General features: G+C 39.9%; 1 protein-coding gene across 5 annotated transcripts in view; it reads right to left on the bottom strand.

Annotated features, from left to right (window-relative positions):
* The window catches only part of WDR7 (WD repeat domain 7), a 385,390-nt gene that overhangs the window by 341,921 nt on the left and 19,191 nt on the right, over positions 1-24,278 (bottom strand). For all 5 annotated transcript variants that reach the window (XM_073343603.1, XM_073343604.1, XM_073343606.1 and 2 more), the window contains 2 exons: positions 12,966-13,137; positions 11,099-11,205 (listed from right to left, as the gene is read on the bottom strand). In XM_073343603.1, coding sequence (XP_073199704.1) covers positions 11,099-11,205; positions 12,966-13,124 — 266 coding nt within the window. In that variant the 5' untranslated portion in view covers positions 13,125-13,137. The remainder of the gene's footprint in view (positions 1-11,098; positions 11,206-12,965; positions 13,138-24,278) is intronic.

Genomic DNA, 24,278 nt, shown 5'->3' with positions numbered 1-24,278 from the left:
TTTGACAGTGAACCACTGATAACTACTCTTAGAGTACAGACTTTCAAATCAGCCATGCACCCACCTTATAGTAATTTCCGTTACATAACATTTCCCTAGTTTGCTTATGAGAATGTCATGTGGGACTGCGTCAAAAGCCTTCCTAAAAGCAAGATATATCACATCTACTATCTGCCCCCATCTGCTAGGCCAATAACCCTGCCAAAGAAGAGTGATGGATGGGGGAGGGGAGGAGGGGATCGGAGGAGCAGCAGAATGGAATTCTCTGGTGTCACCGGTCGTGACGATGTCTAGGACCCATTTGTCCAATGTGATATGTTGCCACATCAGGACGCACTGGGGTAGGAGGTGAATGAAGGAGAGTAACAGGCAGTATGGAGACTGGTTCATGACTCTCAACAGTCCCATCAAAATGCTTTCTTGGTGGGAAGCTGGGACTGAAAGGGAATGACAGCAGTGCACTGTGCCTGCTCTGTTGTACCCTTTGACACTTCCTAGGGGGCTCATAGGCCCTTTTATGATAGAAGGGCTAAGAGGCAGGATGGTGTCTGTGAGGAGTTGGCTTGGAATATATCCTCCAGGATGCCAGGGTTTATATCCTAAAGGAGTGGAGAGTTGCAGGAGAGTCCTTAAGGGAATGAAATGACTCACCTCTTTACTCATTAAACCAGGTTGTTACCCTCACAGGGGAGATCTTGTACTGTTACCTGGATGTCTTTGGGAAGCCATAAGGATTGCACTCATGAAGCCTGCCTCATCATGACCAGTCACCATGGAGCAAGAAGCCATATCTGCTGCATTGAGCGATGCTTGAAGGGATCCTCCGGCAACCAATTTTCCTTTTGTCAAGGATGGGCTGGAACTGGGACCTGAGCTCCTGTAGCAACTAATTAGCTAATTCTGACAGTTTGTTGTAATAGTCATATGTGAACATTAATGCCGTGTAATTTGCTAGACAAAGTAAGAGGACAGCTGACAAAAAATTCTTTCTGCCAAAAAGATCCAGTCTCTTAGCATCCTTTCCCAAATCAGAAACCTACATTGGTGCAGTCTGTGACACTGCATGACAGCCTAGATCATTTGAAAATTCAGACTAGAGTGAAAGAACAAATAGTCTAGTCCTTTGGATAGAACTAAGTACTTTTTCTTTGCCCTTTTCAGAGTCAGTGTATAGGCAGCTGGGGTGTGCCAAACCATTTTAGCAAGTTCCAATAGAACCTCATTAACAGGGAGCACCACGTTGTTAAGGCCCGTAGTCAGGTGGATGTCCAGTAGCCTAGGCATTGGATCTTGAACCTCTTTCCAAGATGCTCTAGAGAGTTTCCACAATCCTCATCAAAAGCTCTTGATACAGATTATAATCATCCAGTGGCAAGATTCAGGCGGTGCCACTGCCTCAACTTGGAGAAAGAAGAAAGGGCTACCATTGGATCCGGCCATACAGGTTGAGCCAGCTATTCCTCTGACAGACCAAGTGCCAGGTAATGCCAAGGCCCCTTGGCCTCAACTGAACACTGATGAATGCATAGCTGGAAACCAGTCTGGCTCACCAGTGTGTTAGTATTATTCAAATAGGTGTTAGACTTATAAAAATGTGTTCAGAGTTTATGAAATGTATTAATCTCACTTAACATCTGTATCCCATGTTATAAGGTTATATTAAGCGTTTGCATTGTAAACCTCTGTAATTTTGTAACTCACTAAACAGGAAGGAAGCATTAATTAATGTAAAGGCTGGTTTCCTACAGAAGGTGTTAGGTCCTACACACAAGAAGGCCCATTGAAACCAAAATGAGCCATTGTCAAACATCAAAGAACAAAGACTTTGTTGATTGCTTCTGCCAAACCCAGGAAGAGGAGACGTGCATGTGGACTCTTCCCATCAGCATGAACTCTGAGGGAAAGGAATAAAAATCCCTGACAAGAGAGAAATGTATCTTTATGCTGTTTGGACACTGAGGGGAAGGATTACTAAGCATAAGCAAAAGATCCTCAGTGCTTGGCCTGGATAGCCCTAAAAGGCATATAGATCTTGCTTATTATACAAGCTTCTACCATCTTTTGGAACCTACAACTAACTCATTTTTGTGTGTAGGTTACCTGCATTAACTTTGTAAATAACTCATTTCTTTTTCTTAATTAATAAATTTTTAGCTAATTTATTATAGGATTGGCTACAAGCATTGTCTTTGGTGTAGGATTTAAGGTGCAGCTGACCTGGGGTAAGTGACTGGCCCTTTGGTACTGGGAGTAACCAGAATATTGTTGTGATTTTTCGTGAAAGGGACCACTTATCACAAAGGCAAGCTTACCTGGGTGATTAAGATAGACTACAGTACTCAAGGGTACTGTCTGGGAATCCAGGTTAAGGTGGTTATAGTGCTTAAGGAGTTCACACTTGATACTTGGTTGGTAAAATCTAAGTATAGAACTCACAATCAGCTTGGAGTTTGTGCTGTGCTTCTTAACAGTCAGCCCTGAGGTTGGTACTCTTGCTTCTGAGTCACTCCAGACAGCCTGACATCATCTTCCTCAAAATATTCCTGGGGAGACTGAAGCTTCTCTCTGGGAGGTTACTTCTGTCTAAAGCATTGCCCAGCATCTTTGTACTCCAGAGAGCTAAAGTAAGGATCCCTGGAGACCCAGTTTGGCCAATGGGTGGGATCATAAGGATATGGGGGAAGATTCTAAAAGGGGCTACCACTGGTCCCTAGGCCAGTAATGTATTCCACTGGAATGTGGAGGCAACCGGAAGGCTCTGGAAGCCCTGTCAGGGAGCTAATCTCTCGTCTCAGGACCATCAGAGAAGCCATTAGTACCACTTCTTGTTCACCAGAAAAATAGGAGTTGCCTGACTTTACTGGTGGAGCCAACCATCTGCCTTCTGACACTCTGGCTGGTGAAAGGAAATGGCAAGTGGCGCATTGGCTTCTATGCCATAGAAGATTCATGGAACTGGCAGATGACACAACACTGTAGCAATGTACCTAGGCAGTATATGATCTGAAAGGATCAATGACTCCGGATTGGTGTAGATCACCTGGTCCTTGAGAAAGGAATATGCAGCCCTAGAAGGCAAAGAGCAGGAGGGACTGTTGTATTAAATTAGATGGAATATATGGGCCAAAGGTGTTCACATAACCCAGTCACCATCCAACATTAAACAGTTACATAAGGTCCAGGGTTTGGTATATAGAGACTTCAGCCCACTTAACACCATGGCAAACACACCATTAAAAATTCTTTTATCCTTTTGAGATACAAAAAAGAAGGAAAAATACTTAAAGCATTTGAAATGTAAACCATTAAATAAGACTTTGATTTTAAACAACATCCTATCCTTTGTTCCCTTTCCCTTTAGCTGGACAGAGTTTTTAGAAGGAAAACCCCCTTGTTTGACAGTCTCTTAGGCTATGTCTACACTGGAAATTGAACAACAAAACTGTTGTCTTTCGGAGGTGTTAAAAAAACAAACCTGAAAGACAAAAGTTTTGCTGCGACAAGCACCAGTGTGAACAGCGCATTGTCGGAAGGAGCGCTTTCCTGCCGACAATGCAAACACCACTCATTGGGGGTGGAAGTTTTTTGTTGGCAGGAGAGCCGACAAACAGAGGCTACACTGCATGACTTTTAGCGGCACAGCTGTAGCAACACAGCCACGTTGCTAAAAGCTGTGTAGCATAGATAGAGCCTTAAATGGTATCAAATAGGGTAATAACTGTCCTTTTGCGGGAGAGACACATTATTTGGTATGAGCTACAGCGGTTGTTCCTGCTGCTGCTGTTAAAGTCCAATCCCATTTAATCTCAGGTGGTATTTGGGATTCAAATGGAGCCAGTAGGAGTGGCAATGTCATCTGGATCCCAAGTTGGTCATGACATCCCTTGGGATTAGGACAACGGAGGTCTGTGCTTCCAAGATATGGTGGTGGTGACAACCATGATGGTGAAGCTCACTCCAGAAGCATCCATCGGTTCTTCTCCCAACACAGTGTCCTTCCTTAGGGACCCAAAAAGGCAGTGATGGGAGAAATAGCCCATCCCCGCATTATTTTGTCCAAACACGTCTACTATTCAACACATCAATTTCCAGTTCCACATCCATGATTTCAACACTGTCCTTGAATTATACCAATGTGACCTATTATGTTTAGACTAATTTAGTCTCTGTCTGGTTCCCTTGCACCAGTTTATACCATTCCTTATTGAAAATAATTTGACCTACTTTCCATGCTAAATTCCTAAGCAAGCAATAGCTATAGACCAATTGTCACAATAGGACTCCTGACTCTAGGTGGATCCACCAGTGTGTGTTTCATGCAAGGCGGTCTTCTTGCAGTGCAGTACCGCTAGTGCAAATGAAGGCTCCCTTCTCTCTCTAGTAGGTACAGGGGTCAGTCCCTCCCCTGGCGTAGACAGTTTTAGGGCACTCTTAGCACTTGGTACCGCTGATGTTGACAGGTACTCCTCATGAGCTCCAGACTCACCTAACTAGGGTGTGGAGTCTCACTTGGTGCCAATGGTAGGGTCCTTTCCTTAGAAGAGCTGTGGGATAATTTATCCCTCATCTTGAGGGGGTGTTTGGGCTTTTACCCTCCTCATGCCTCTTCTTACACAAGTCCTTGGGCTTGCTCAAAGTTCTAGAGCTACACAGCATCAGTGCCTGGTGGTCACTACCTGGATGCTCCAATCAGAGTCCAAGGGAGCAGGAAGGCTTAGGATCAGAAAGGGGTCTCAAAGAGAGCTCCATTAAATGCCTGCAGAGCCAAAACTTCTCAGACTGTCTATTCGGGAGGAAAAAGAATGGCAGTTTTGCACTTAAAAGGAATGTGTGATTTCCTAAAACAGTACAGGAAGCTCCTGTGAGGGTCACTAACTGGGAAGATCAGGGAGCAGGCCAGGCAGGGCTTAAAGCCTGGTATCTTGGGCACAGTAAGTGCCTTGGATGGTGGAGCTAGTAAGGGGGTGTCATAAATATAAAGGGAAGGGTAAACCCCTTTAAAATCCCTCCTGGCCAGAGGAAAAATCCTCTTACCTGTAAAGGGTTAAGAAGCTAAAGGTAACCTCGCTGGCACCTGACCAAAATGACCAATGAGCAGACAAGATACTTTCAAAAGCTGGGAGGAGGGAGAGAAACAAAGGGTCTGTGTCTGTCGGTATGCTGCTTTTGCCGGGGATAGAACAGGAATGGAGTCTTAGAACTTTTAGTAAGTAATCTAGCTAGGTATGAGTTAGATTATGATTTCTTTAAATGGCTGAGAAAAGAACTGTGTTGAATAGAGTGACTATTTCTGTCTGTGTGTCTTTTTTGTAACTTAAGGTTTTCCCTAGAGGGATTCTCTATGTTTTGAATCTAATTACCCTGTAAGGTATCTACCATCCTGACTTTACAGAGGTGATTCCTTTACCTCTATTTATTTCTATTTCTATTAAAAGTCTTCTTGTAAGAAAACTGAATGCTTTTTCATTGTTCTCAGATCCAAGGGTTTGGGTCTGTGGTCACCTATGCAAATTGGTGAGGATTTTTACCAAGCCTTTCCCAGGAAGTGGGGTGCAAGGGTTGGGAGGATTTTGGGGGGGAAAGACGTGTCCAAACTATGTTTCCCAGTAAACCCAGTTAGAGTTTGGTGGTGGCAGTGGCTATTCCAAGGACAAAGGATAAAATTAATTTGTACCTTGGGGAAGTTTTAACCTAAGCTGGTAAAAGTAAGCTTAGGAGGTTTTCATGCAGGTCCCCACATCTGTACCCTAGAGTTCAGAGTGGGGGAGGAACCTTGACAGGGGGAAAGGGGCAGGTCAAATCCCAAAGCCATCTAAATAATACTAACAGCTAACTATCTAAGAACAAATATTTACAAGAAAAACAAAAGTGGGTCTGACTGTGAGGACATTTAGTGTCCTCAGCTAACAAAAGCTGAGGACACTAAATGACTCCATCACAGACTACAAGTAGTAGAAAGAAACTAGAGAGGAGGTCAGTCCATACTGCCCTTTATGCACCCTTGGTTCTGAACATGAGGAAGCATAGGGCACAGACCTGGACCAACAACACTGCTATTGAAAAATCTTCTGGTCTCAGGTGCATGGAGGATATGCACACCACAGTAAATAGCACTGGAAGAAGATCATGACTGTTAAAACTAGCTTAATCAGGGGAGATCAACAGGGGCCAGAATAACAGGGGTGCCTGAAGGCTGAGCTCTGAGGGGATGATGGAGGTAGATTGCCTTGCTAACTCCCAAAAAAGACAGAGCAGAGGACTGATTCTCCAAGAAAATATGACAGGTTTCAGAGTAACAGCCGTGTTAGTTGGATACTATTAATTGGATACTATTAATTTAGGCTTAAATAGAGACTTGGAGTGGCTAAGTCATTATGCAAGGTAGCCTGTTTCCTCTTGTTTTTTCCTACCCCCCCCCCCACCAGATGTTCTGGTTTAACTTGGATTTTAACTTGAAGAGTGGTCAGTTTGGATGAGCTATTACCAGCAGGAGAGTGAGTTTGTGTGTGTATGGGGGCGGGGGGGATGTGAGAAAACCTGGATTTGTGCAGGAAATAGCCCAACTTGATTGTCATGCACATTGTGTAAAGAGTTGTCACTTTGGATGGGCTATCACCAGCAGGAGAGTGAATTTGTGTGGGGGGGTGGAGGGTGAGAAAACCTGGATTTGTGCTGGAAATGGCCCACCTGATGATCACTTTAGATAAGCTATTACCAGCAGGACAGTGGGGTGGGAGGAGGTATTGGTTCATATTCTCTGTGTATATATAAAGTCTGCTGCAGTTTCCACGATATGCATCTGATGAAGTGAGCTGTAGCTCACGAAAGCTTATGCTCTAATAAATTGGTTAGTCTCTAAGGTGCCACAAGTACTCCTTTTCAAGAAAATATGAAAATTTTAAGAAGATACCTCATTAAGAAGAGTGTTTCAGGCTCACTGCATTGAGAGACCTGTCAGACTCCAAGTGAATACATGGCAGCCATATTAGGCAGAAATACCAGGGCTGAGGAAAAATCAAATGGCTACATTCTGCAGATGATATCTGAGTTTAAGGCCATGAGAAATGATGAGACACCGAACTTCTTGCAGTAAAGAAGGAAGGAAGGGACTTTGTAGCGTGCTAGAGACTGGCCTAAGAAAAGCAAATATGAGAGAAAAAGAACAGCAGAGCTGAATGGCACTGATGGAGCAGAGCTGCATCTTAAATTGGTTGACAGATTGAGAAGGAACAACAGAAATAAGGGGCTGCCTGGAAATGCTGAAAGAGGAAACCCAATCTGGTATGCAAAAACATTAATTGTGGAGTTGTTACATCTGAGCTTCCTAAAAGAGGTAAAAGTGGAGAGATCACATAGGATGCTGCTAACCTCCCTCCCTCAATAATAATAAACCTGGAGACTTTAATGTGAAAATTCATGATTATCAGCAGAAAAAAATAATTAGGAAGGAAGCCAGAGAGCATTCAGAGCTCATATTCAAAGACCACAAGCTGCAATTTTTTTCATGGCCTCTCTGCCCTAACTTTAGAAAAGGGGAGAGAGCTGGGGGAAATTACAGCAACACTCAGATATCTGCTACAGGTGGGAATTCCCATTTAAACTCTCATTCCGGTTCTAAAATCAGCATTATACAGTTAGAAGCTTGAAAAAAAAGTGTGTGTGGGGGGGGGAAAACAAACTCCAGCCACTTGGGATAAAAATCCAAATCTCATATGTAGAAGACAACTCTCCAGAGGCAGTAATTACAGATAAGCGTCTGAAAAACTCTTGGCAAACAGTGAAATCCAGGAAAAAGAAGATAGGAAAGAAAAGACAAAAGAACGTCTCCAGCGACTGTATGGGCAATGGCAGTAGTGAAGCTGAACAAGAGAACTTGGACACCTGAGAATAACCTAAAGACTAACCAGAAGGCACTTCTTGGGAGTCACCAGGAATGAACAGTTGAATAACTATGTAAATGCTATAAAAGAAATAGTATGAATTTGCTTTAATTGGGGGTGATCATTAACAGTTGGGTTCTGTATTTTAAAACACAGATGAAATAAAAGGACAATAAGACGAAGGGGGCAGGAAGGAATCCAAAGATGGAGGAGATTGGAGAAAATAAAGAGGGGATTGGGAAGAGTGTTTAGGGGGTTCTGTGTAAATCCTCCCCATAACTCAAATGATCAGATGGTAATCTATCCCTAAGGTTGAGGGTCAAAGTGAAAATTGTACCTCCTTTGGATTGCAAGAGAAATCCAAGCGCTCATGGGGAGAGTACAGAGTTCAGCAAAGCACAGTCATTTGGGGATTATTTTACATGTTATGTTGGTATTTTATTTGTGGTTTTAGAGTAAGGGGAATGCAGGAGAGGAGAGGGAAAACACAGGATGCGGGGGGAGGCGGGGGGAATTAATACAAGAAATATATGTATGGAAGTTTACAAAACAGAAACCAGGCTATATTCAGGAACACAATCATGAATGCAACATAATCAGAACAGGTGAGACATTGACCAGAGAAGGATACATGACATCAAACAGCTAAATATCACAATAATCTCAAATTTTTCAATAAGCTAAACAATTACTCTCAATGGTCTTCCTAAAAGTGACATCTTTGAATGTAAAAGGGCTCAATGATGTCATTAACAGGGGAAAAAGCCATGGCAGAATAGAATTAAAAAAAAAAAACAAAACACAGATTATTCTTGTTCAATAAACTCATTTCAGGATGGATAAATTATGGTCATGAAAGTTAACCGGTTTCAGCAGACATTTTTTGCTTCAACCAAAGAAAAGAACAGACTAGTGGGCATAGTATTTGATAAACACATACCTTTTCAAATTAAAGACCAATTTAAGGATAAAGAGGGACAATTTACATGGTTGATGGGCACAACTGCTGGGTTTTTAATATCAGTGTATACTCCCAAACAAAAGCAAAAATCCTTTTTAAGGACTTCTTAAAAACACTGCCAACACTTCGGGAAAAGAAAGATTATACTTGGAGGACATTTCAAATGCACACAGAATCCTTACTGGGACAGATCTTATAAAAAAAGACAAGGTGGATAGACAAGCAGATGCAGCCCTAACTTCTTTATGTCAACAGTTCACTCTCTCAGATTGCTGGAGAGAACTGCATCAGGGGAAAGAGATTACACATTTTATTCATACCATCATCCGTTACATACTAGAATAGCTCTAATGTTAATTCCTAAATGCCTAATGAAGCAGACGAGTTCTGCAAAAGTTCTCCACATTACATGGTCAGATCATGCACCAGCTGAAGTAATATTTGCTGGCTGGGATGGGTCACAAAGGTCATTTTTTTGGAAAATGAACTGCTTGCTTCTCCAAAACAAAGGTCAGATTGCAGCAGTTAAACAGGACACTATTCAATATTTCCAAATAAATTATACAGACAGTACAGAATCACAGAATATCAGGGTTGGAAGGGACCTAAAGAGGTCATCTAGTCCAACTTCCTGCTCAAAGCAGGGCCAATCTCCAATTTTTGCCCCAGATCCCTAAATGGCCCCCTCAAAGAGTAGCTGCTCAAACAGCAGCTACTCTGCTATTGGTAGTCTCCACTGGAAAAAGAAAAATAGTCCAACCATAGAGGACTGTCTCAAAAGATATGGAGGTTGTGGTTATAGAAAATTAACACAGAAAATGTACACAGCAAAATAGACAAAGGACAGATGGATATTTGGTTACCTTTTATTCAGTAGTCAAAGTACATTCACATTCTACAGATTCATCAAACCTCAGAATAAAATAGTTCAAATGCAGAAGCTGCATTTTACCAGTACATCAACAGATTTTAAAACATAAGTGTGTAATACAACTTGTTATACATTTTTCTTTTCAGTTGCTACAGTATCATTTGGGGGTGTTGTTTGTTTTTTTTAATTAAGACATTGTTTACATTAGAGAGTAAATTTTCAGCATAGTACCATGTGATTTAATCATGATTAATTTTTATTAATGTCAATAGGAGTTGTGTGTTTAAATCCTTTGCATTACACTGAAAGTTTACTCAACATAACCAATAATATGCTTTATTTAAAAACTTATTTTCCAAAATTATCCTTGTCAACTAATGAGAAAAGCTTCAAACAGTGAACAAAGGCGAACCGAATGATAAATATTAATAAAATGATAGAAAAGAAATTAAATTTAAGCTACATATTAGGAATTATTCCCCACCAACAAGCTCTAGCAGGACTATCCTGCACCTACTGAAGAGCTTGACTACAGACAGGCAAAGGCATGATAAGTAAAAACACATGCCTGTTCATTGTCCCGATTTAAAATTGTGTCTCTCAGAAGCAACGGGCCAGTGTTTTTGGTTGTTAAGTGAAAGCTAAGCTTGAGTCCACCTACATAGGCAGCTGTTTCCTCTTCATCACGATGTGGGTATCTGGATTTGCCACAATTTCAAGACAATCAGTTTTTGGCCAACAGAAATCCTGCATGGGTAGCTAATCTGATTTGCAGATGCAAACTACAACTGCATAATGAGGTGTTACTCAAAGTGTTTAGCCAGTAAAAACACTCTTTTTGAGGAGAATTACCAAAAAATAAAAAGATTTAAATTTTAAGGCATATTTACTATAAGAACTGAAGTGTAAATTAAGCAGGCTTTACTGGCTATATTATCTGCTGTAAACCAATCTCTTTGTAGAACACTGAGTTGTTCATGGTGCAAAATCAGGGATTGGTTGTGAGAAAGAGAAAGAGGGGAGGGATGAAGGAGCAGTGTGAAAACAATCAGATGCTTTCTGGAACAGACACATTTACACCAAAGAATAAAAACTTCTCTCAGGACAATGATACACACCTTAAATACAGAAAGATTAAATACAAGGTTTAGACTTACTTCTAGATCTAACGGCAATTTCAAGAAGAATCGAGTTCTTAGGTTAGAGAAGTCCCATCACATAGACTATTTGGAAGTAGGGTGTTTAAAGGACTAGATAAAAATACTTTAGGAAACCTCCACTGGAAAGGGGTACTCTGTTGTAAGTGACCTGATCTCTCTTCCACCTCTAATTTCCTTTATTTTGAATCAACAAATCTACACATTAATTAATCTATAGAAAACTCACCCACTTTCAGATGCACTCACTATATACTGTTTTTCACTGGAAGCAGAGGCTTTGGACAAACATGTAATTGAAGCTGTGTGACCAAACAACAGCGCTCTGGGATTAATCTAGAATTACAGAAGTAAAGTATACAGTAAACACACTGTACCTACTATTAACAGAGCAGTTAACCACATAACCAGAATGACAAGAAAAGTTTTCTAGAGGATTTTATATAGATAGATAGATGCATTATTAGTGCACCTGTGGTAATATAATATTTTAAAAGTATGAGTATTTTATGACAAGCTAGCTCTATGACAAGCTGGTCTGCTGTGCAAGAGAACCAACTGCCAACAGGTGCTGAAATGAAAGTATTTGAAAGACCCATAACTTTATTCAACCTGGCTCTACCAAGGGTTTTTAAATCGGATGCTAAATTTGGATAAGTCATGCTGTTTTACTATAAAAATAATTAATTCATAGTTTCCATTAAACCGTGTCCTTCCCCAAAATTAAGGGTTTTAAATTTAAAGTTTAAAATAAAACAAAAAATTATTCAAATTTATGAAAGACCATATCTACTTCATGACCTATAGCTAGTATTTCCACTCCACTCAAAGGTTTCTGGTTGTATTAGACACTTGCATGTTTTGCATGGGCATGGGTTAAAAAAACAAGTGCCTTTAACTGCTTGAGAACCGCAGTTACCCAATATAACTCCACTGCCTGATTTGTGTTACTGCTTTTCTAAGAGGATTGCTTTTTAACTGAAAGCTATTTGTTTCCAGCAAATCACCATAGGCCATAAAAGCCCATCTGAGATGGGCACTTGCAGCTGTAAGAGTCAGCAGCTGAAACCTGTAAGTAAGCAGTCTCAATCTCAAACTATCAATCTCCCTTCTGATCCTGTTTCTAAAGAAATAAAGGCTGACGAATAAGGATGTGCTTTTTTAAAAGTTGGAAATTTACATTTAATTTTTTTTAAATACTAAGATTAGATGTCTGTTTTCATAAACCAATCAGCTGAAGCTGAAAGAAATGCAGCAGCTTTTGCAGCTTCTGGGTCAAGAAAGGTCATCAGACATGGGAAGGGAAATATTGGCTTTAAAAATTAATTACCCTAGCCAACATTAGCTCCCAGGGAACAAGGATTGGAAAGGCATGTGTGAGAACTCTCATTTCAGCTACTGGCTATCAGCTGAGATGAGCAATTACTGGCTTCAAACCCCAACTAAAAAGTTTACCTACATTTGTCATTCATGTCAAATTGATCTAGCAGTTTGTCCCCCAAAACGAAAAGGCCCAGAAACAAGTGACACGAGATACCAATCTTCAGCTGGATTTATTGATTTTCCACGATGCAATGATTTTTTATTTAAAAAAATCAAATCTCTTCTGGAAAAAAAAAACCACTAAGCCTACGAATATCAATAATTAATACTGAATACTAGGCACTAGGGTTTAGAGTTTTGTCCAACAGAAATCCTGCATGGATAGCTAATCTGATTTGCAGATGCAAACTACAACTGCATAACTGAGGTGTTATTCAAATTGTTTAGCCAGTACAAATACGCTTTTTGAGGAGAATTTAAAAAAAGACTTAACAGTTAAGGCATCTTTTATTATAAGAACTGCAGCGTATATTAAGTTAGCTGTACTGGCTAAATTATCTATTGTACACCAAGCTCTTTACATAACACCGAGTTGTTCATGGTACAAAATCAGGGATTAGTTGTGAGAAAGAGAGGAGGATAAAGGAGCAGTGTGAAAACAACTGCATATTTTCTGGAACAGACATAATTATACCAAAATATAAAATCCGCTTTCAGGATAATGATACGCACCTTTAAATACAGAAACATTAAAATTCAAGATTTAGACTTACTTCTAGATTTAATGAAAGATCCCAGAGAGATATCTGTCCATCATGACATCCTGTGACAATCATTGAAACATCATCCATTAACAGTATGGCTGATATGCAGTGTGTGGGAGCTTTGCGACCCCAAAGCACGATTGGTAGAACAAGGCTGTTTCCTGCCATTTTGCTTTCACTCCTGTAAATTTTATCAAGATCATAAATATCAGAGATGTAAGGTTTCAGGGCTTTTGTCATTTTGGCAGCCTTAAGGATTTAAAACCCCAAAACCAAAACTCTATAAACTGTGCAAAAAGATTACGGCATTGGTCAGAGCTGATTCACTTACCACATCCTCATCCCCAGACAAACTTAACAACATCATCAATTATACCTACTGTAAAATACAAAACGTGCTCAAGATTTTTTTCCCTAGTCATTGAACATTTTAAAATGTGTCTTCAAATACTAACCAGGGACAGAATAAGAAAGATACTTTAAGAAATCATCTGTAAAACTCAGTGGTTTGTGATATTATTAGAACCTCAAGATGCATGCAAGAGTTTGTATTATAATATATTGTTGCTTACACTTTTTTAACAGGTGGGTTTTCAACACTGAACTCAGCCATTTTTCCCCAAGTGTCATTCTTCTCTTACCCAAAGTGTTTAAGAAGTAAATGTCTGAAGTGGTGTATACTAGTATCTATTTGCTAGATGCCCAGTCAACAGAGTCCTGACATGGTTTATTTTCCTCCTCATTCATCTGACATTTAAAAAATACTGACTTGAAAAATACTTTGATACTTTAAAAATCTCAACTGAAAGTAGGCACTGCAATATTCTGTAGATTAACTGGATAAATCCCAAAAGTATTTTTATTTGAATTACTCTGAGCTGATGTTGTGGGAGGTTTTTTTTTCTAAATTACGTTTATAATATTGAAATGCATAAAGTGTGCTGTATTAGCCAGAGTTACAATTCACAGAACAGTCAAACGTTATTACAGTCTCCTCATTCATATTCAGACCAGTCTACAGTATGTTACGCTGAACAATTGTGACCCCAATAAGAAAAAAAAAGTTAGCCAATCTCATGATGTTTTGGGGGCCCAACACAAAAGATGATGGCTACGACATCATCAGCAGATTTTTGAAAATAATATATTTTAGGTTCTTTTTATATGCCTTCTGGGTTTTGAGCCTTTACAGTGCACTCACAGCACATTTTCAAGTTTGTCTCTGCAACCACAAGGACTAGAAGGTTACATCTTTTCCCCTAATGAAAGCCAGATTTTCACGTCATCAGAAGACTCCAAGACCTGGCGCTTTAAGAACACCACCAACTACTGAGAGACTTGTCATAAAAATCGCTAGAGTAAGCAACACTGACTTTTTCTGCTTCCTCCCTGTCTCAGTATTGCCAGCTCCAACCATTCAAGAGACATGGGTCACATTCCAAAAAGCCATGAAATTCACTTAGAAATCATGAGATTTTTAAAACCATTTTGCTTCTATTTGCTTTTTGAGCCTCTAAGGTTCACATTTCCAAGCTTTTCTCTGCAACTGTGCAGCTAGAAGGTTTGGGAGGTGGGGGCTAAACGGAAGCTAAGATTCTCACATAATCAAATCACTTAAGATTTGAGACAGTCCCCTACCCCGACCCCCCAACACCAAATATCTCAAGATTCACAATAAAAAAACTCAACTAAGTTGGCAACATGGCTGCCTTGCAGCAACCGGGACAACGGTGCTAAGTGAAAGTCAGCTAACAGAGATTTAAAAAAAAAAAATTAGACAACCAGAAAGCCAGATTCATAAGGGTCTGGAAAGCAGAGGGGGAAAGAAAGCCTCCAGCCAAAACTCAGATGTTTGAATAGGTCTAAAAGTAGCTATTTCACTTGGACCAATGGGTGTATTATCTAGTTTGGAAGGGGTGGGGTGGGGGAGAGTCAGTGGACTGCAAAAACAAGATTAATAAATTGTCTTTATCTACTTTTTTACCAGTTCTTGTATTTAAACTCAGAACAGAATAGGATTGAACATTCAGAGAAGTTCATTTCTGGTTTGAACACAAAGCCTGTTGAGGTTTCCATCCTTCTAGCACATGCCAGATGGTTCCCTCTACAATATGGCTAACCTTTTAAGTACTTTAAAGTTTCTTTTCAAAACCAAAATACTGTTTCAAATTTAGCCCCAATCAGATTAGGTATATTTTGTAACTGGTTAGCCACACACTCAAAGATGGCCTAGCAAACTGAAATAGCAGAAGAGCCTGGTTCCTCAGCTCTGTTGGCAGCTCCCTGTCAGGAGTCCAGCTGTCTGCATCCACTCCCCACCGGGAGCCAGGCAGCCTTGTCAATTTCATGATTCCCAGCTAAAAAATTGAGGCAATAGCCTAGCTCCCCGGGGAACAGGAAAGCCACCTGGGGCTTCTCACCTCTCACTTCCCCATCAGTAGTGGGGGAGGGATGAGCCTCCTCGCCTCAGCTCCCAGCTGGGAGTGGAGTCCAGCCCTCTGGGCTTCTTGCCCCAGATACCAGCCAGGAGCAGGGTTCATTCTCCCCCAACCTCCCAGCCAGTCCAGCCACCCAGCTCTCCAGAGGAGCAGAGGAAGTGGTGCTTTGGCTGTCCAGCTTTCTTGCCAATTTCACTGCTTCTTCCATGAAATTGACAAGACAGCCAATAGCAGACCTATGTAAGGCAGTGTCTACACCGACACTGCGTCACCCCACCTACACTAATATAAGCCCTACGCCTCTCGTGGAGGTGGAGTTATTATGTCAGTATAGTAGGACACTTACATCAGTGGGACAAGGCTGTAGTGTAGACACGGTCATAATTAGGTCAATATGAGCTGCTTTACGTTGACCTAACTATGTAATGTAGACGATCCCTCTGTCATCTCACCCAAAAGACTTGTGCCTGTCTATACTATAACTTCCACCATTTCTGGAGAATTTTGATAATATAAATGCAACTTGGATCTCAGAACCACCAACAGCAGCATATGATGAGTTTGTGCCTGGATGGGCAGCAAGTTGAGAGTTAACAGCTAACTTGTTATGTAATCAGTGCCTTTCTAAATTTTCTACCCATGTTGCCATAACACATACTGTATAGCTACGTGACCTCTCCTCTAAGCAGATGGAATTTTTAAAGGAAACAAAGCAATTTTTAGTACTAGCTCAGAATACCGTTAAAGAAAAAAAATTCTTATAAAAAGGCAGCAAATATGTAGCAGCTATTGTAAAATGTGGCTCAATTCTGAAAAACAGTTAAGTATAAAAAAACCAGCACTTTCTTACTCAACAGAATTGCTCAACTGTGTGTATTCAGAGCCAGAATTGCAGACTTTCTTTTTTTCCACCAATTTTTTTTACTGCTTTTTATTCCAGTTATCCATGCAGATCCAACAATGCTATTGGAGAGTAAGGTGAATTCTGGCTTGCGCATTTTTAACGTAATTGCTAACCAAGTTATAATTCCAGGCGCAAATTCTGCTCCCAGTAAAGAGAGACATGTTGCACAGATGCAACTGAGAGCAGAATTTTATCAACTGAATCTTTATTAATGGTACTGGCATAAACCAGAAAGAAAAAAGCATGACAATTATTTATTAGCAGTATTACAAGAGGGTCTAGACTAAGATCTCTGATTGCATTTGCAAAGTTGGCAGGTTTTTTTTTTTAATTTTTTTTTTTTTAAACTTTGTAACCAAATAAATGTTGTATGGAAAACTGCATTATGGGTTTCCAAAGTCATTTTTCAGAGAAGTACTGTGCTTTACAAAGACTATCATTTGAACTATGCTGGTACTATTTGTGACATACTTCAGTAAATTAGAGTAGTTCCGGTCCACGGTGATTTCCTATGATCACCTCATGGCTGCTGACCAATTGAAATTATTACGTAATGCCAATTTATTATGGGGTGTCCAAAGTTTAATATCTTATTAATGTGCCAAATACATGCTGACACACCTCATCTGGAAAAAAAAAATTGATTTCCTGATACTGGAAATCAATTTTTTTTCCCTCCTGCTGCTGCCCTTTCACATCTCCCCTTTTCTCCTGCATCCCCCGCCATAGTTTTAGAGGGTAGAAAATGCTCTGATATTCGAATTCTAACCATTAAAAATATAACTAGAATGAACAGAAGATTACATTTGTGCTTACAGATATATTTTTTCCTTTAGCACTCTAAAAAGTTTATTCATCATTTATGTGATGTTTTTATATCAATTTTGACTGTTTATAATATATGAATCAGTCATAGTGAAAGTCTGCTTACGCAGAGCTTGTCAATTTGATTCCAATAACTTCTGTTTATATCAATCCTCTGCTATCTAAACTACATATCTTCCCTTTGGCATGGAACATGTTTATGCCAATCAAGCATGAGGAAATCCGTACACAGAGTAAAAGTAAACTATATACACAAAATTTTCCTGCACTTTCCAACTAACTTGCTTAGCTTAAAATACCTTAGTAATGTATTTTGCATTTAATAAATAAAAATGTTGAAACTTAAATTACCCCGCATCATTTTATAAGGTGCCAGTCCAATTTATAAAAGCTTCCATAAAAAGATCCATTTCGTCTCCTTTTATTTGCTAACAATTCAGAGAAGTGTAACAAACAGGGCACAGTCTCTCTTACATCTCTCATATTCTGGTATCAAATGCACCTGTGTAAGTCTCAACACTATGTCACAGTTCAAAACTGAACCAGCTAAATATCTGAGTATGGGGTGGAGAAAAGGGCTGTGTTAGTACGTGGAAATGCCATTCCTCCTGCATACTGTTATGTAGATGTGCATGACGCTTTATGGGTAACTAAAAACACTGTACCTCCTAGGACCTAGGAAAAAACACCCCCCTGACTGACAAAAGTTTTAGCACTGAAAAGCACCAGTATAGACGGTGCTCTATTACCCCTCGTTCGGGGCGGTTATATTTTATTGCCGGGAGAGCTCTCCCCCGGCGATAAAGCATGACTGCACTGCCCACGTGGCAGCGTTACCACGGCCGCTCTGTAATTTGGGCAGCGTAGACATACACTAACTATTCCTTCCGCTTCCTCCACCACACGTATCTTTTAGCATGTTACCAGAGCTCAGACTCCAACTAAATTACAAAGTAACTGACTTAGGTCTTGTCTACACTTAACTACTATAGTGGCGCAGCTTCAGCATTTTCAGTGAATACACTAACTATACCTATGGGAGGGATTCTCCTATCAGTGTCTGTAATCCACCTCCCCAAGTGGCAGCAGCTAGATTGAAAGGAGAAGCCCTCCCATCTACACAGTGCTGTCTACTCCAGGCATTATGTTGATATTACTGCGGCACTCAGGGATGTAGATCTTCCACACCCCGAGCACCGTAGTTATACCATCATAAGTTGCTAGTGTAGACCAAGCCCAGAAAAGCAGCCGGAGTAAAGCTGATGTATAGCCAAATTCAGATAGAACCTAAGTAAGTTAATCATGCACTATTCCTACTTGTCCACTACAGAAAAGGGCTTTGTGAACACACATGACAAAGTCTGTTTGTTCCCAAGAACTCCAGCACTAAATACTGTAAAATGGAACTAACAAGGCATTCTGCAAATTAAGGTGAAAAACAAACAACACATACACCTCCCACTTTGCTTCTAAAATGACAAAATTAAAAAAAATAAAATTGCTCAAATAGAGAAGTTAGCCCATAGAGAATTTCATCCTCAAACCCACCTGCAAGCATGTTACTTGAGCTTTATTGTCTTTCTCCTCTTAATTATTCCCATTGAACCAAATTCAGAACTGGCATATGCAGATACAATTCCATACATCTTGCTTACGCAAGCTAGGCACCGTGGTTTGTGTCTGTAATCCCAGTTACTTGGCAAGCTTGGGCCACCAGGTTGCCTAAGGAGGGGTGAACAGCCCAGGTCAGAAACGGAGCAGATCAAAATTCCCGTGCTGATCGTATGAGGAGAGATTATTAAGACTCGGACTTTTCAGCTTGGAAAAGAGACAACTAAGCAGGAATATGATAGAGGTCTATAAAATCATGACTGGTGTGGAGAAAGTAAATAAGGAAGTGTTATTTACTCCTTCTCAGAACACAAGAATTAGGGACCACCACATGAAATAATAGGCAGCAGATTTAAAAGAAACAAAAGGAAGTATTTTTTCCACACAATGCACAGCCGACCTGTGGAACTCCTTGCCAGAGGATGTTGTGAAGGCCAAGACTATAACAGAGTTCAAAAAAGAACTAGATAAATTCATGGAGGATACATCCATCAATGGCTATTAGCCAGGATGAGCAGATATGGTGTCCCTAGCCTCTGTTTGCCAGAAGCTGGGAATGGGTGACAGGTGATATAGTTCACTTGACAATTACCTGTTCTGTTCATTCCCTCTGGGGAACCTGACATTGACCACTGTCAGCTGTAGCTCACGAAAACTTATGCTCAAATAAATTTGTTAGTCTCTAAGGTGCCACAAGTACTCCTTTTCTTTTTGCGAGTACAGACTAACACGGTTGCTACTCTGAAACCTGTCAGAAGACAGGATACTGGGCTCAATGGACCTTTGGTCTGACCCAGTATGGCCATTCTTATGTTCGAATCTGGCCTTTTGTCTCGTCCCCCAAAATCCTGGCTTTTATACCATCCCAGTGTTTGGAATCACCTTTTGTATGCCAAGAAACCTTACCTATTCAAAACATTTGTTTCCTTCAGGTTTCCTATACAGTATTACATTAAGCTCATCTTGGCCTTCAACATCTCTTGGCTTAACAGAGCTATCCCACATAAACTGAAGTTACCATGCAAATGCTTCTGGGAGGAAACTTTGTGTGTGTTTTGCGAAGTGTTGCCTACAGTTATTTAACACCATAAATAACAATGTATGCAGCCAGCGAGGCCCAACACTATAATGTAGCATATTTTTAATGGATGATGTGCAATGGGTAGAATTTTGAATATACAGAAACACAGAAAACGCTCACAGTGAGAATAGCATGGTTCTGGAAAATTACTGATGAATACATCATAGCTACCAAGTGGCAAAGTCCATTAAGCAGCAGAGATACTAATTTTTTTCCACAAAGCCCAAGCCAAGTGAGTAACATGAGCTGTCACTTACTGTGGATAATCAATTTGTGGCAGCCTGCATCTTGTGTTTGATTAGACTACATTTATAAAGAACTATGATTTAACAAACAAGAATAGTGCAGAACCAAGGTAGATAGTGATAACTACAATACTGATCAAATTACATCAGAATGACTTTCTGTAGCAACATGCCTGAAAATTTATTGTTGATTGTTATGCAATGCCAGATCAATTGTTCCCTTCCTGACTGTTCCCAATAATTGAATTGTAACACAGGCAAGAAAAAATAATTTAAAAACCCATATACGGTTACCTTCTAATCAGAACAGTACATTATTGAAGAGTTGTGATATTTCATAAATACTTTAGCTAAAACATACTAGCAAAATTTTGTTAATAAATAGATTTTCAAAGCAACATGTACTCAAAAATTTCAACCACAACTGTATCTAAAACTAAAGCAAAAGTGGTGGATTTGTGCACCTACACCACAGTAATAAAAATTGCATATTATAGTCCAATAAACGATATTAGATCCATAGATATTTAGGTCAGAAGGGACCATTATGATCATCTAGTCTGACCTCCTGCACAACGCAGGCCACAGAATTTCACCCACCACTCCTACAAAAAAAAAACAAAAAACCCTCACACCTATATCTGTGTTATTGAAGTCCTCAAATCGTAGTTTAAAGACTTCAAGGAGCAGAGAATTCTCCAGCAAGTGACCCGTGCCCCATGCTACAGAGGAAGGTGAAAAACCTCCAGGGCCTCTTCCAATCTGCCCTGGAAGAAAATTCCTTCCCGACCCCAAATATGGCGATCAGCTAAACCCTGAGCATATGGGCAAGATTCATCAGCCAGATACTACAGAAAATTCTTTCCTGGGTAACTCGGATCACACCCCATCTAATAGCCCATCACAGGCCATTGGGCCTATTTACCATGAATATTTAATTACCAAAACCATGTTATCCCATCATACCATCTCCTCCATAAACTTATCGAGTTTAATCTTAAAGCCAGATAGATCTTTTGCCCCCACTGCTTCCCTTGGAAGGTTGTTCCAAAACTTCACTCCTCTGATGGTTAAAAACCATATTGCCTCACCCACGCTGTCTCACTGGCATCCTGGGACCAACATGGCTAAAACACTGAATAAATCATCCTGACTGCTTTGTAAACTAGTGGAATGTCTTAAAACAAAAAATTGCAGACAGCAAGGTCTTTTCAAGGCTCAGTGTTTATAAGAAGAAAAAATAAAGAGTTTATCAGCAACTGAAGAGAAAAAATTAGCACGCGACTTACTCCAGTCCTACAACATCTGGACTAGAGCCTCACTTTCCCAAAGCGCTCTTCCTGATCTGCCTCCCAAAAATTCACTCCTCCAGCCATAGCACTTGTATAAAGGGTGTGGAAAGATGAGCTAGAGTTAATACTGAAAACAAGGTATTACCCTTGCACTCTTTTATATATACAAACATATGTGCCATTCTTTTCACCTCTATGATTAGGAAAAATATGGTCTCAACAACAAATACTTAAACTATTAATCTCACTACAATAACCCAGCATCCGTATTTGTTAATCACAATTAAATGATACCTCACCAGGAATGTAAACTAACAGTTTATAGTTTTGAAGAAAAATGACAGTCCATCACTAAATACATAGAATAGTGACAGTCTCAATATGCACTATGGAAAATACTTTGTACACATGACTTTTTATTTCCTACTGCTTATATCCCAGGAAACTAACAGTAGCACATTCTTAATTTGTAATAACTCAATTTTACATCACCTTCCAGATGCCAATGCCAATATTTTCAAATTTAATGCAGATGTTTCTCTATTAAAACACAAGCTTCATTTCTTCTCCTCTGCCATTTTTCCACATAAGTCAAAGTGAAATGTTTTAATCAACTAATTTATAAAACTTAACTGATCAACATTACATATTAACTATGAATTTCACAAGTCTCAAGGTTTCAGAAAAATATTTACAAACTCATAAAAAAGACTTAGAACATTTTCACATCCAAACACCTTGTAGAAAACAAACAAAGAAAATATCCTGCAAAATGTAGGAAATTTCTTGAAAAATATATAGACATAAACAGCAAAATAAAATTTGTCTATTTTTATACTTTTACTAGAAAAGATATTTAAATTTCAGAACTTTGTACCTAAACACAACACTCCAAACCCTCAGACTGTTTAAAGATGAAGTTCTTTAAAAAAAGAAACAGATTATTCTCCGTAACTACCTGTTTTCTTCTAGTTTTTTATTATGGTATCTCAATGCCTTCATTAAAAACTTCATTTTCAGGAACCGGCTCATGTTAACAGATGAACAAGTTGGGCTATGATGGGTACAGCTTCTCTATCATTACTGAATACCAAATACATCTCTTGTTAAAAAAAAAAAAAAACCCACATTTAATGTCAGTAAGCAATCAATACTTTTACATCAATGAACTGCAAGCTACAGTAGCAGACAAACGTATCTACTAGCAAATGATCAAAAAGCAGAAGGGAATGAATAATTACATAATGCAGTATCACATGTTAGTTGTCAGTACTTCTTCTCTGGAGGACTCTGGCAATTTTGTGGAGGACCTGGAATGTGGCATTAAAGTTGGATGCCTAAAAGTGAGCTGTATCTCTCCCAGCCTAAAGGTTTCCTTGCATGACATTCAGGAAAATTAATCCAAATTAACTATATGTGTGAATTTAAGGTAGATTAGCTAAACTGAATTAAACCCCGGAGTGGACACATTCAGAATTAAAGTAGCCTAACTTCAGTTTACTTTATTCACTGAATTTTTGGTTTAGCTTAATTCAGAATTAAAGTGGCTTTAATTTGGTTTAGTTTAATTCATTGAATTAAGATGGGATGAATTACATTCCAGGAACTTTAAAATTGCCGAAGACCTATTTTACTACTGGAAAAACACAAACAGAAAAATCTGAAGGAAAAAAAGGCTGTTTTAATATATCATGTACTTTACTCTCCATTCTGATATATTTAACCTACTTTGCAGTTCACCTTCAAATCACCGTGTGTGTGTGTGTGTGTGTGAGTGAGTGTGAGAGAGAGAGAGAGAGAAACAGAATTATGTGGAGGGCAGTATGAAGGAAGAATTGGTGTTTGAGTTGGGAGAGGCCTGTGTAAGGGAGAAGCAAAGGAAGAGGATCTTTACTCTGATAAATCATAAGAGACTTGTCAATAGTGAAAAGAAAAGGAGTACTTGTGGCACCTTAGAGACTAACCAATTTATTTGAGCATGAGCTTTCGTGAGCTACAGCTCACTTCATCGGATGCATACCGTGGAAACTGCAGCAGACTTTATATACACACAGAGAATATGAAACAATACCTCCTCCCACCCCACTGTCCTGCTGGTAATAGCTTATCTAAAGTGATCATCAGGTTGGGCCATTTCCAGCACAAATCCAGGTTTTCTCACCCTCCACCCCCCCCACACAAATTCACTCTCCTGCTGGTGATAGCCCATCCAAAGTGACAACTCTTTACACAATGTGCATGATAATCAAGTTGGGCCATTTCCTGCACAAATCCAGGTTCTCTCACCTCCTCAACCCCCTCCCAAAAACCACACACACAAACTCACTATCCTGCTGGTAATAGCTCATCCAAAGTGACCACTCTCCCTACAATGTGCATGATAATCAAGGTAGGCCATTTCCAGCACAAATCCAGGTTTTCTCACACGCCCCCCAGCCCCATACACACACAAACTTTTTGCGAATACAGACTAACACGGCTGTTACTCTGAAACTTGTCAATAGTGGAGTGCCACACCCCTTCCTTCTGTCCCCACCTCTCCCATACCTTTTTCCGCTTGCATACTTCCCTTTGTTTCCCCCCACCAATGTCTCCAGGCACTCCTCTCCTCTTGGCCCTCTGTACAATCCTGCTACCTGCCATGCATCTCCCCAAAGCCCACTCAGCCCATCATGTCCCCTTTAAGACTGGGTCTATCAGCCTTCTCTTCCCCATCCTACACAGACCTTAACTCTCCCCCTCATGCTTATCTCTTCCTGATGGTCCACCCTTATACGTCCTGCGGCCCACTGCCTCACCGGGGTGAATGCAGAATACAGCTATCTAGAAAAAATGTCAAGAGAAAATCTTTTTTTTTTTTTTAAATTGTGTTTGTCCATAACTCAGGTATCTGATGGATCTGCACATTTCCACTAGCTAATCTTTG

The sequence above is a fragment of the Lepidochelys kempii genome, chromosome 5 (assembly GCF_965140265.1).
Source record: "Lepidochelys kempii isolate rLepKem1 chromosome 5, rLepKem1.hap2, whole genome shotgun sequence".
Taxonomy (NCBI): Eukaryota; Metazoa; Chordata; order Testudines; family Cheloniidae; genus Lepidochelys; species Lepidochelys kempii.
Note: the sequence above shows the minus strand (reverse complement) of the source record. Positions and strands in the feature narration are given on the sequence as shown.